The sequence below is a fragment of the Coffea arabica genome, chromosome 9c (genome assembly GCF_036785885.1).
Source record: "Coffea arabica cultivar ET-39 chromosome 9c, Coffea Arabica ET-39 HiFi, whole genome shotgun sequence".
Lineage (NCBI taxonomy): Eukaryota > Viridiplantae > Streptophyta > Magnoliopsida > Gentianales > Rubiaceae > Coffea > Coffea arabica.
In genome coordinates this window covers 37,612,466-37,624,849 of record NC_092326.1, presented here as the reverse complement: position 1 = coordinate 37,624,849, position 12,384 = coordinate 37,612,466, and the positions used below count along the sequence as shown (strand labels likewise).

The 12,384-nt window shown below is 32.8% G+C and overlaps 2 protein-coding genes across 2 annotated transcripts; both read left to right on the top strand.

Annotated features, from left to right (window-relative positions):
- The first annotated feature begins 2,190 nt into the window (after positions 1 to 2,190).
- LOC113708151 (wall-associated receptor kinase-like 6) lies at positions 2,191 to 3,272 on the top strand. The gene has a single exon (XM_027230620.2). It carries the CDS (start codon positions 2,241 to 2,243, stop codon positions 3,234 to 3,236), a length of 996 nt encoding a protein of 331 aa, XP_027086421.2. The 5' UTR covers positions 2,191 to 2,240; the 3' UTR covers positions 3,237 to 3,272.
- A 4,615-nt stretch (positions 3,273 to 7,887) lies between these two features.
- Positions 7,888 to 9,107, top strand: LOC113708152 (wall-associated receptor kinase-like 1). The gene has a single exon (XM_027230622.2). The coding sequence runs from the start codon at positions 7,923 to 7,925 to the stop codon at positions 9,069 to 9,071; it is 1,149 nt and encodes a 382-aa protein (XP_027086423.2). The 5' UTR covers positions 7,888 to 7,922; the 3' UTR covers positions 9,072 to 9,107.
- The last annotated feature ends 3,277 nt before the right edge of the window (positions 9,108 to 12,384 follow it).

The following is a 12,384-nucleotide window of genomic DNA, read 5'->3' as shown; positions in this document are numbered from 1 at the left end:
AAAGCATCGCACTATAACACCCAAAGTTCAAACAAAGGGGAAAATCAGAAGAACTACTGTTGAGTTCAATATTTTGATGCATGTACAGAGATAATATTTCATAGGGAAACAACTTCGGTATTTATTCTATGCTACTTGGACTAGTTAGCATCAATCTATGTCCATTTGCATCTAGGAATCAGCAGAACTACAACACGGTCTTTGCAAAAACGTTTTCCTAGTGAAAATTCCAGCTTTAGACCTCAAAACTTGGTGAGGTTTAGCTTTTAAGTCTTGAATGATCCAAAGGTTAAGGCAGCAAGACATGATTGATAGAATTATTTAGGCTGCAAAGCTAATAAGTGTTTTCTTAGTAGAAATGCGTATTCAAAGTAGTCTACTTGTTGTTCCACATTTTTCATTAAACTTTCTCTTGCCAGTATACGAATTTAGCCAAGCGACTACTATTGTTTTGTTTATAGTTTCACAGCTTCCGCTAAGAAAGGGCACAAAACAAAACATAGCGATCACTTTATGTGTTCTAGGACTTCTTCATTACCGGCCAACCAAAGTTGGAGGAGAGTTAGATTGGACAGTACAATAGAAAGAGTTGTAAATAAAAAAATTTTAGATTCAAAACCTTTCATTTATCAAAAAAATTTAAAAAGACCAAACAAAGTCAAAGTTACGGAGTTCATTTGTAGGCACTGACTTGCGAAGGCTCATCAGTGTCCAAGTAGTGAACGAATAGGAAGTAGAGCGCTCTTTTCCAAATTGCAAGGTGTACATTTCCCACTCTATTTTAGTTTTAATACTAATAGGATTAGAGAAAATCTTATGTACGTATCAATGAGAGCAACGTATTCATCCTTCTGTCTTTACTTTTTTGTTAGCATGGATCTTCATGGTATGGCAATATTTCACTTTGATCCTTAAATTATGAATGCATTTTCACTTCTGTTCTTAAACTCTATTTTTAAACAGTTTACCCCTTAAAATATGAAATCTATTCAACTTTAGTTTGAGACACTTTATCCTCCGAAATATGAAATTGATCCCACTTTAGTTTTTAAACTTTGGTCTTCCCTTGCTTACGATTTATCTAATTTTGATAATTTTGTAAAATGAGTTTCACCCTTTAGGGGATAAAGTGTCCAAAATTTAGGAACAATTCTGTAAAATGAGCTTCACCCTTTACAATTAAAAATGACTTTTACAAATGAGAAAGTAGATATCTTGAAGATTGACCTTAAACAGTTCTTTAAGTCAATCTAGATTAGGAACAGAACCAAGGGTTGTTCCAAACAACTGAGAGGGTGAAGAATACTGGATAAATTATTCTTAAACCAATCTCGTCAAGTAAGAAAATGTATATTCTATTCTTGTTTTCTACACATCTATCTCAATCATACATATCACATTGATCACAAATCATGGTCATCCCACAATTCTTTAGCTTATCATTAGTCGTAAGCTTCCTTTTACACGTCAAAGGAGTAAACTGGTCAGGGGCTGCCTGTTTCGAATGAAACTAATATTTTATTGAAACAGCTTAACATTTTTTTTTTTGGGCCTGTTTCGACGGTCCACAAAATTTATGCAACTGGAAATTAACAATGGAGGTGCACAATTACGATTAATTAGTTAGTATTAAAGAGGCCGTACTTCTAAAACAATATCATATGTACTAATTGACGCGTGTAATGTTTACCTCATTTCAATTTTTTTCTTTGTAATAAAGAGTTCAAATTTACACCGTCTTCATTATTTAACAATCCCATTTCTCTGAAATCAACTTATAAACTTTGAACTGTTCAAGGTCTTGTGATTTAAGAAACTTGAGTACTCCTAGCAAAGACATGAGAATCCAATAGACCAGGAACAGGTGTAACTCATTTTTGGTAGAAAGAAGTGATTCCCTTGGACGTTGCTTCTTAGCTAAGTATACATGAGCTCTAATCTGCTTGAGAAAAAGTCAAAAAATCCTTGTTTTTGGGTACAGTCTTATACATTTCAATCATCGTCATTTTGTAAAGAAGTAAAGAATAGAGCCAACTTGCAACTGCTAAAGCACATTGCTATATATATATATATATATATATATATATATATATATGTAGTTTGTGCCATAAGGCTTGTCTTCATCCAGGATCTATTACTAAACCTCTTCTTCAGATTGCTACACATTTACCACTTCGTTCTTATAACTACTAGGACTCGAGAAAACTTTGTGGCACATCCATCCTTAGTACTGGTGATCAATGAGTTCAAAATACTTACCCTCCTCTCTCCTCTTCTTGTTAGCTTGGATAATCACCTTTCCTACATGCCCGACAATTGGATCATCATTAGCTAAGCCAGGATGCAATGATACTTGTGGCAATGTTCCCATCCCTTACCCATTCGGGCTGAGTCCTGGATGCGCTCTTCACAAATCATACATCATAATTTGCAATGCTTCCAAGCCATATCTGAGTAACCTCAACCTGGAGGTATTGAACGTGTCATTGCTAGACCAAACTGTAACAGTAAATGCACCATTGACTTATTTTTGCAACTCTGATCAAGCCCAGAGAAATGGTACCAGCAGCAGCAGCTGGATCAGCTTGGATCTTGCCGGAACCCCGTTCTTGTACTCACAAATACGCAACAAACTGATGCTATTTGGGTGTGGCAATGTTGTACTAACTCAAGAAGAGAACAAGGGTTTAGCAGGTTGTACGTCAATTTGTCAATTCAGCAGTTCTTATCAAGCGGCTACTAGTACCAGTTGTAACGGGGTTAATTGCTGCCAAACAACAATTTCTGTCTACCTCTCCAAATACAGTCTGAATTTCAGGAGCTTAAGTTTCAAGCGGTCAGGATACTGCCCATCTGCTTTCTTGGTGGATCAGAACTGGTCACCAGAGCAGTTTTCTGAATCTTTGCAATTTATTCCGGTTGTTTTGGTCTGGACTCTATCAAAAGTCGATGTCACAGTGGTTGATAAATGTCCATACTACAACTATAGTCTTTACTCAGACTCCGGGGTATATGTGGAAGCTTATGGATGTACAGATTGCCCAGCAGGAACTTATAATCTTGTCTACGGCGCTGCTATCAATCCATATCTACAATCAAAATCAAGATGCATCGGCCGTATAAGATTTTATATAATCCTGGTAGGAGCATTACTAATTGGTAAGAAACCCTTCAATTCTCTGTTTTACTGCAATATAACAATTTTGGTAACTTTAATAAGCACTAAGAGAACGTAAAACTTTTGACTCCAATTAGAATTGTGATAACGTGTACATGCTTAATTTTAACTTTTAATTTCTAAATGCATTTTCTTAAGCAATGTGAGATTTAGGAAGTGGGAGGGAAGGGGAGAGGGATTTAACCTTAAAATCTTTAATTCTTAAAATCTCAATCTTACTCTTTACACCAAGTACTCCGACAACTTTTCTATATGCATATTTATGGGCATTGCTCTTCTAAATAATTAAAAAATAATAATTTTTATGCTTTATAAGAATATTGTTGGATCTATTAGATGTGGATCCAAATCCAAGAATAAAATCTTTTGACATTTCTAATATTTTCAACTACATTATTACACAATATAGACTTCAATGTATAAATAACATAACAAAAAAAGAAGGTATTTTTTAACATAGAAGCTCTTTGATCATAAATCTATAATTAATTACTATATTTCATGTGGTATTAGAAAATGACCCACCTTACCTTAGGCACCTGACTTTGCCACTAATCAAAATTGTCACCTACAAAACTCAAAAGTCTACTTGAAAGTAAGATTAGCTATTTTTACACAAATTTGAAAGTGGATGAGATCAGTCGAATTGTCTTAGTTGAAGATAAGATTGCATCTGTTTACGTATTGAATGAAATTCAAGCTAGGGAAACAGTTGAATTTGGTTGCAATGTGAAAGAATAGCCTTGAATCTTTAGAATGAGAATGTTGGTATTGTTGTCTTTATTAGTGATCCTATTTAAAAGAGTGAATCTTGTCAAGCGCACTAGATATATTGTGGATGTTCTTGAGAAAGTACTATGTTAGGGCATGTGCACATATATGTGCATATATGTATGCATACATCTATATATATATACACACACATACAAATATATATATATATATATATATATATATATATATATATATATATATACACACACACACTAGTAGTAGTTTAGGTACTTTCACTGATTATATTAACCTAAATATAATATCTCTTAGATACATATTTTTGTGAAATTTGATTGTTTATCTGACAATAGGATATTTTATACTTTCAATTTCTTTAACCAATTGTTGTTCCAAAGACTGTCTAAATACAAACTCTTTGATCTATTGATTTTTTAATTTATTTTGAGCTTTCTTTCTTTTTCAAATTTATTTTGAGCTTTTTGGTAAATTATGGATTTAGCTTTGATAAACAATTCTTAATGCGATTATGTTTCATCAAAATTGTTGTATACTCAATCATAGTATTATTTTTTTAATATTGTACAAAAGATATCATTGAGTAGGAAATACAAGTAAACATGTCAAGTGTGAGTCTAGTAGATAGAATTCATAATTATTACCAAAATAAAGACTTAAACCATAAAATCAATTTTTGGAGGGGTATTAAAGTAAAAATATTGACTTGTTAGATTTTGTCATTCTAATTATTTTTACCACACTCATCTTTCCTTTACCCTTTCGAAAGCTCATTTACCAGTCAGAGTCCAGATGTGCCTTTTTTAACTTAAAAATAAAATCCATGGTTAAGTTTCTAATGAAATCAACAAATTTTAACAAATAAAAAAATTTATATCAACATTTCAAATGTTATTTGCCAACTTTTGACTGTTATTTTTTCCTTGCTAAGACAAACAAAATGCAATTGTACAATTAGAATGAATTAATTTTTTTAAGAATAATATATATAAACCATGCTATTATCCAACTTTGGGTGAACATTTTACTATTCTACTTTATATTTTCTCAATTGAACTTTTTATTTTTTTTGTAAATTTGAATCAAATAATGTGAGGTGCATTTTTTAATTTGGATTATTTACATTTTTTCTAAGCATTGTTGAATTTTGATTATTTACATTTTTCTAAGTGTTATTGAGGTCAGTAAAGAATGTAAATTATTTATATTTCTTAATTATCTTAGACTAGCAATTAATTGTCAATTGACATTCAATTGATAGAAATAGTTGGATTCTTTTATTTTTACTTTTCTTTTAGTATTTCTTCATACTAAGTAGAAGCACATAATTATACATCTGTCTCATGATATTCATATCAAGATTCTCCAAATGAATATCTATTTTTTTCTTATATATTGCTCTTTTATTCCAAGAGCATCTATTTTTTCGATGCTAATATTCTTTTACAATCTTAAAATTATGGCTAATGCAATTGGTCACATTATTTCGAGCAAGAAATTGCTTAAGGTAAAAAGCTTTGAAGTCCATAAGAATTGGAGATGGAGTGTAAGGATTGCTAAATAGTTTTAATAGGGAGTTTTTCATTTTAATTACCATTATTATTGAAATTTAATCATTTGGAATGTTTCATATCTTTAATTACTACCACAATTAAAACGCAATAAATCTAATTGACAGATGGCGGTAATATGGGCATGACAAAAACTAAAATTAAAAAGTGTTTACAAACTTACAATGCCAAAACTCATTATACTTTTAATATAGTAATTTAAGTTAATATAATTTTAGTAGTAGTAATAATAATAATAATTAATAGATAGATAGATAATAGATATCATAGAGAGAGATGTCTATGTACATGTGACATATGTACCTATATGTGTATGCGAATACATAAAGACATACATACATACATACATATATATATATATATATATATATATATATATATATATATATATATATATATATATATATGTCTCCATCAGCATACATCTTTTCTTCCTTCTCCTTCAAGCTTCCTTCAAAGTTGCATGATAAAAGAAATATGAGTGGCAGTGGTAGAACATTTGAATCACTCACTCAAGAGAGTCTCTAGTCCAATAATACTAGAATATATAGAAAACTAGGATGTAATGAAACAAAATTTGGGACAAAAATGGTGGCATTACCAATGTTTTAAAACCCAACCTGGACCGGCCGGTCGAATCGATTGAACCGTCGACCAACCTTCTTTTCGGTCTGGGTTTGTTTAAGAAACCAGTTTGTATCAATTTTCAATTAAACCAGCTGAATCATTCGATTCAACCACTGAATCGTTGACCCAGAACGGTTTTGTGTGAATCGACCAGTTTAATATCCAACCTTAATTAAGTCAACAATTTTGAATTTGGTCAACATTCCAAATTTAATATTTTACCAATTAGCCTTGCATAATTATCTCCAATTAATTAGACACCAACAATTATTGCCTTATTCTACTCATTTCTCTCTCCCCTCTATAACTACATATTAACTCTTGTTTAACATTTATAACATATAATTTGACTATGTTAGTTTTTTTTTTAAATCTTGAATGCATTTCATTTATTTGTTAATGCCTTTTAAGTGTTTCAATTTTTATCATATAAACTAGTACTCATATAATTTAGGAAACTTAAAAATATATGAAATAATACTATTTAAAATCCTTTAACTTATAAAAGCTATTTTTGAGTCTTAAAAAATAATACTCCCTCCGTCCCAGAAAGTGTGTCGCACTTCGGAACTTGTAATTATTATCAACAGTGCAAGACTTTTAAATTATATGTGTTTAAGTTCCTACAATACCCCCTTGACTTTCAACGTATCCATACGTGGTTGAATGATAAAAGGGCCATAAGTTGTGATAAGACAAGTGGGACCCAAAAGAATGAAATGTCTCCACACTACTTTACAGGAAAGTGTCATGCACGATTGTTATTTGCATTTCACGTGAGAGTCTCAAATTGTTAAGTACAGTGTTGGTACTTGGTAAGTGCATAATTGGGCCCACTAAAAGATAAGAAAAGGCTGTCACATTGAAGGTATGAAGCGGAAATGTGTGAAAGTTTTTATTGCCAATTTTAGTAAGTGACAATCATTTTGGGATGGATAAAAAAGGAAAGTGTGACACTATTAATGGGACGGAGGGAGTACTACTTAGAATAATAGAATGAGAATTGAAGTGATTACATTTAACAATATGACTTAAGTTTCTACAAATATTTGTTTTTTTTTTACATGTTTAATATTTATTAATAATATTTATAACATATTTATAACATCACAGGTTAATAATGGTCAACCCAACGGTTGAACCAATAACCCTTGACCCATTCATTTTTCTAGATCAATGAACGGTTTGGATTTCAAAACCTTGGGTGTTACCATTTCTGAATGAGTGCAACATTTAGTAATAAATTGAAATTAGTTAAAAATGACTTGTATAATTTTGTAAAACCAATCTTAAAACCAATATATTTAGCAACAAAAGTCACATGTCATTCGTGCAACACTTTGAATGGCAGTAAGTATCTGAATTGTACATTGTAAACTTTTACATTGTTGGCCAAATCATTGCCTTTCAAAGTTGGAAATGGTTCCGAGTGTCCACCGTCCTGCCCAGGTTTCGGTATAACATGAATAAATAATCAAGCCTGTCACCATTCCTTGTTTTCAAGCTTGTATACCACACAAAACCTTGATTTAGCACATCACTGTGCGAAAATATATTCAACTAAAAGCTGTATAAATGTAATGCCATCTACTAATTAAGTTGTATAACTACACTAGGAAATTTATCGAACTGATTAGGTCAAATTGTTCTATGGCACCAAGAAAACAAATGAAAAAAAAAAACCTAATCTAGTTTAGGACAAACAATAACTTCTAAACAATAACACAATTGTTTATACTTTTGCAGGTGGTATCTTAAGCACTTTTGTATTATGCCTCATAGCTGCTATTTTTACCATGTGTAAAATAGTAAAGAGGAAAAGAAATAGAAGGATGAAGGAGAAATTTTTTATAAGAAATGGAGGTGTATTGTTACAACAACAGTTATCTGCTGATGGTGTCATTGAAAGAACAAGGATTTTCACAAAAAGCGAGTTGTCCAAGGCCACTAACCGATTCAGTGAAGACCGAATACTTGGACGAGGTGGACAAGGAACAGTTTACAAAGGAATGCTTACTGATGGCAAAATTGTAGCAATCAAAAAGTCAATGAAGGTGGATGAAAGCCAGATAGAACCATTCATCAATGAGGTTATCGTTCTTTCACAAGTCAATCACAGGAATATAGTAAAACTACTTGGTTGCTGTTTAGAGACAGAAGTTCCTCTATTGGTCTATGAATTTATCCCTAATGGCACCTTCTCTAGCCTCATTCATAATCAGATTGATCATTCATTCCCCTTCACTTGGAACTTCAGATTGAGAATAGCAGGTGAAGTAGCAGGAGCATTGGCATATTTACACTCGGCAATCGCAATTCCTATCTATCATAGAGACGTCAAAACCAACAATATACTTTTGGATGAGAAGTACATAGCCAAAGTATCAGATTTTGGAACCTCAAGGTCCATTGAAGCTGATAAAACTCATACAACTACACTCGTCATAGGTACTTTTGGCTACTTGGATCCGGAATACTTTCAGTCAAGCCAATTTACTGAGAAAAGTGATGTCTACAGTTTTGGGGTTGTTCTTGTTGAGCTCTTGACAAGAAAAAAACCCATATCAGCGTCTGAATCAGAAGAAGACAGTCACTTAAACTTGGCCACAAGGTTTTTGACCCTGATGGATGAAAATCGTGTCGACAGTATTCTTGATCGTCAACTTCTACATGACAGCATGGAGGAAGAGATTATGGCTGTTGCCAAACTGGCTCAAAGATGCCTGGATTTAAATGGGAAAAACAGGCCAACTATGAAGGAAGTAGCCATTGAGTTGGAAAACATTAAAAGGGCAGCAAAAGGTTCAACTGTTCACAGCCAACTGTTCAAGCAGGAAGAGTGTGAATCTGTTTTGTTAGCTGATACTGAAACTTCATGGACAGCCGAAAGTGATAGCATTAGGTTAGCTCCAGATGCCGTTCCACTAGTATGGCATACAGTTTAACTTCGAAACCAATAAATGTACTGAAGTTTTCGTTTTGACATCTGTTATATTAGTCTTGTTACCCTAATTCTCTCTCCTTTTTTTTTTTTTTTTTCTTAAATTTTTATATTGTAAAAGCAAAATGGATTAAAGGCCCACTCACTAGTTTAGTTGAGCACATTATATACGACAATGTGTCGTCAAGAAGAAAGAATCTTGTGAAATGAAAAAACATTTTGGAAATGGATAAGATTCGTAAATTTGTTAGTCATAGCACATTTTCATTTTTCTTTTTTAAGAGCCATGAATGCTATTACTGCTTTACTCAATCCATAAGTATAATTACTGCTTTCATTCATATGTCATTCAAGAATTGAATCGGATTATAAACTAGTATAATTTCCTAGTTGACTCTTTCTGCTTCTTCAAACTTGCCTCAATATGAACAAAACATCACAAGTCACAAACTTTCTTTCTTATCATGTCTTCACAACAGCACTTAGAGGCTTGCCAAAGCCTAAAAGGCTAGCAATGAGAGAAATTTTTTATTTGTTATTGGTCAAACTCAATTTTCCATTAAGGACAATATGCAACCTATTGATTTAAGAAATTGGACAACAACTACCGCAGTTCACTAATTCGATGAATTTCTCTCATTTAAGAAACTGAAGTATATATAAAGGTAGAGAAAATGAAGAAGGTGGCATGAATATCTTTGCGACAGAACTTATCATGATATTATCCTTGATCTATCTAAACCTCAGGTAAAAATTTTATCTATTTCCATTTTTCCCTCACTCAGTCCATTGACCGCTCCTAGTATATCATCAATATCTAGATCAGTGAGTTTCCAAGATTTGGCAGTTCCATATTATTGGCTTGCTAAGGATTTGTGCGCAGCTGTAGATTGCCACCTTGCAGAAAGTTTGGTGGCTCTAGATGTTGGAGATTTTTAGGATTATCAAATGCTGCCTGATAAAGCTCGTTCGTCCTCTCTTCAATCATGCGCAGATCTATATTTTGCCTGATAGATTGCCACCTTGCAGAAAGTTTGGTGGCTCTAGATGTTGGAGATTTTTAGGACTATCAAATGCTGCCTGATAAAGCTCGTTCGTCCTCTCTTCAATCATGCGCAGATCTATATTTTTTGCTAGATGACGAGCATTTGGCGCCCCTGGATTGATCCCACCTTGCTGGATGTTTCGCGGCTCGGAATTTTGGAGGAATACAATTTCAGAATATCAGCTCCAATGTCGCGAAGCTCATTTATCATCTCCTCAATCTCCCCACGATTTTGATTACCAACAACCTCTTGATGTTTGCTCCTATTTCCTTCTTTTCCTAAACCTCCAAGCAATTTTTTTTGTGCATCGGCTGAAATGTGCTGGTTTTAATCTTCTTCTCAACCTTCTTAGCCTCAGATTGAGGTGATAACAGGTTCGTCAGATTTTCGTGGGCTGTAGCAAAAAATTCCTCCAAATGGAGTTGTAGTGGTGTCTTCTTTGCATGATCACGAGGGAAGCTTCTCCTCATCTTGGAACCCTTTCTTCTTCCTTTTACGCTTGTTTGATGAGGATATTTCCGATAATTTACCATAGTTGTGTCATCCCTGCACCAAGAGGCAATACAGAGATTAGTAGGATTTTGGACTGGTGAAAATTTTTTGCGAATTGTAACTACTGGTACTGCAACTGTAAATATTGTAGAGTATTTGAAGTAACTCAGGTTAATTATACCTGATACTCTTCTGTATCTTCCAACTTGTTTATGCTTTTTATGTAGCCTGCCACTTCAATTACAGACGTTAATATAACTCATAATTGCTTTTGCAAAAATGGTACTTATGTACTTATCCTCGAAGAAAGATGTGCCATATTTTCTATTTGAACTAATCTACCATATTGCTAACCATAAGTGCACACTCAACATGCAAAGCCATTGTATTTCTTTACAATTATTTTGAGCGATCGTAAACAATTTTTTCCAACTTAAATGTACCAAAAGATAGCCATGCACTAATGCAGCTAGGATTTTCAACCAACCCTGGCCATAGGGCTTTTCCTGAAATTAGGAGAACATTTTAAATATTTTATTACTTGGAAAAAAATGTATAATAGATTGATATTTTATATAACAAATACACACAGTCAATTTGTGAAACAAAAAAACTTGAGTGACGTTTCAAAAAAAAAAAAAGAATCTTATGATTTTTTTTCTGTAAGCAGAAAACGAAAAGCATCATACTGCAATGCCTAAAGTTTGAACAAAGGGGACAATCTGAAGAACTACAGTTGAGTTAAGTATTTTGATGCATGTATAGATATGGTATTTCATAAGGAAACAACTTTGGGCATTAAATTCTATGCTACTGGACTGGTAGCTAGCATCAATCTATGTCCAATTGCATCTAGGAATCAGCAGAGTTACAACTCGGTTATAACAGAAATGTTTCCCATTGAAAATTCCAGTCTTAGACCTCCAAACTTGGTGAGTTCTAAGCGTTGAATGGTTTACAGGTTAATGCAGCTAGACATGATTGATAGAATTATTTAGGCTGCAAAGTTAATAAGTGTTTTCCAAATAGTAGAAATTAATACGTATTCAAAGTAGTCTACTTCTTGTAATATTTTTCATTAAAGCTTTTTCTTGACGAGTAAAGGTGTCAATCACAATCCAATTATACTGATCCGTACAAACTCGATCACCAATAACTGTCCATTAATTTTGAATAGGCCTAGATAGATGCCCAATTTAATCCATTTAATTAGTGAATAGTGGATTTGGCTCGACTCACCCATTTATACCTATTTTATAATAATTATACATTTAAACTCAATTTTTTGTGAGTTTTAAACAAATAAATTTGAATGTTTTACCAATCTAATAACAACAAAATACTACTATTTCTTGTCAAACAACATGCGAAAAAATGAAAAAGAAAAATAAGTAGAATTTTAAGTGACTCATCAATGGGTAATTAGGTATATCTATACTTATTTATTAAATGGCTATAAATGGGTATCCATTTATATCTGAGTGACGGGTATTTTACATACGTGCAAGCTAAAAAATACCGAATTACACCCGTTCACTGCAAGTATACAGATCAACTAGTAGTTTAGGGTATATATCGGGTCGATCCCACAAGGAAGAGTGAACAATTACCGGTATTACTAAAGCTTCTCTATTATTTAGACTATCAATAAATTATAACAAATTTAACCTACTGAAATTATACAAAATAACAAATAAAAGCTCATTAGGTTGTGGTATCCCTAACTATTCATGCAAGTGCTATATTTGGATCATTGAGTACTACATCTAAGCTAGTTAT

Excerpts from the sequence above, each read along its gene's own strand:
- LOC113708151 (XM_027230620.2), top strand. The coding sequence starts at position 2,241 with ATGAGTTCAAAATACTTACCCTCCTCTCTCCTCTTCTTGTTAGCTTGG.
- LOC113708152 (XM_027230622.2), top strand. The coding sequence starts at position 7,923 with ATGTGTAAAATAGTAAAGAGGAAAAGAAATAGAAGGATGAAGGAGAAA.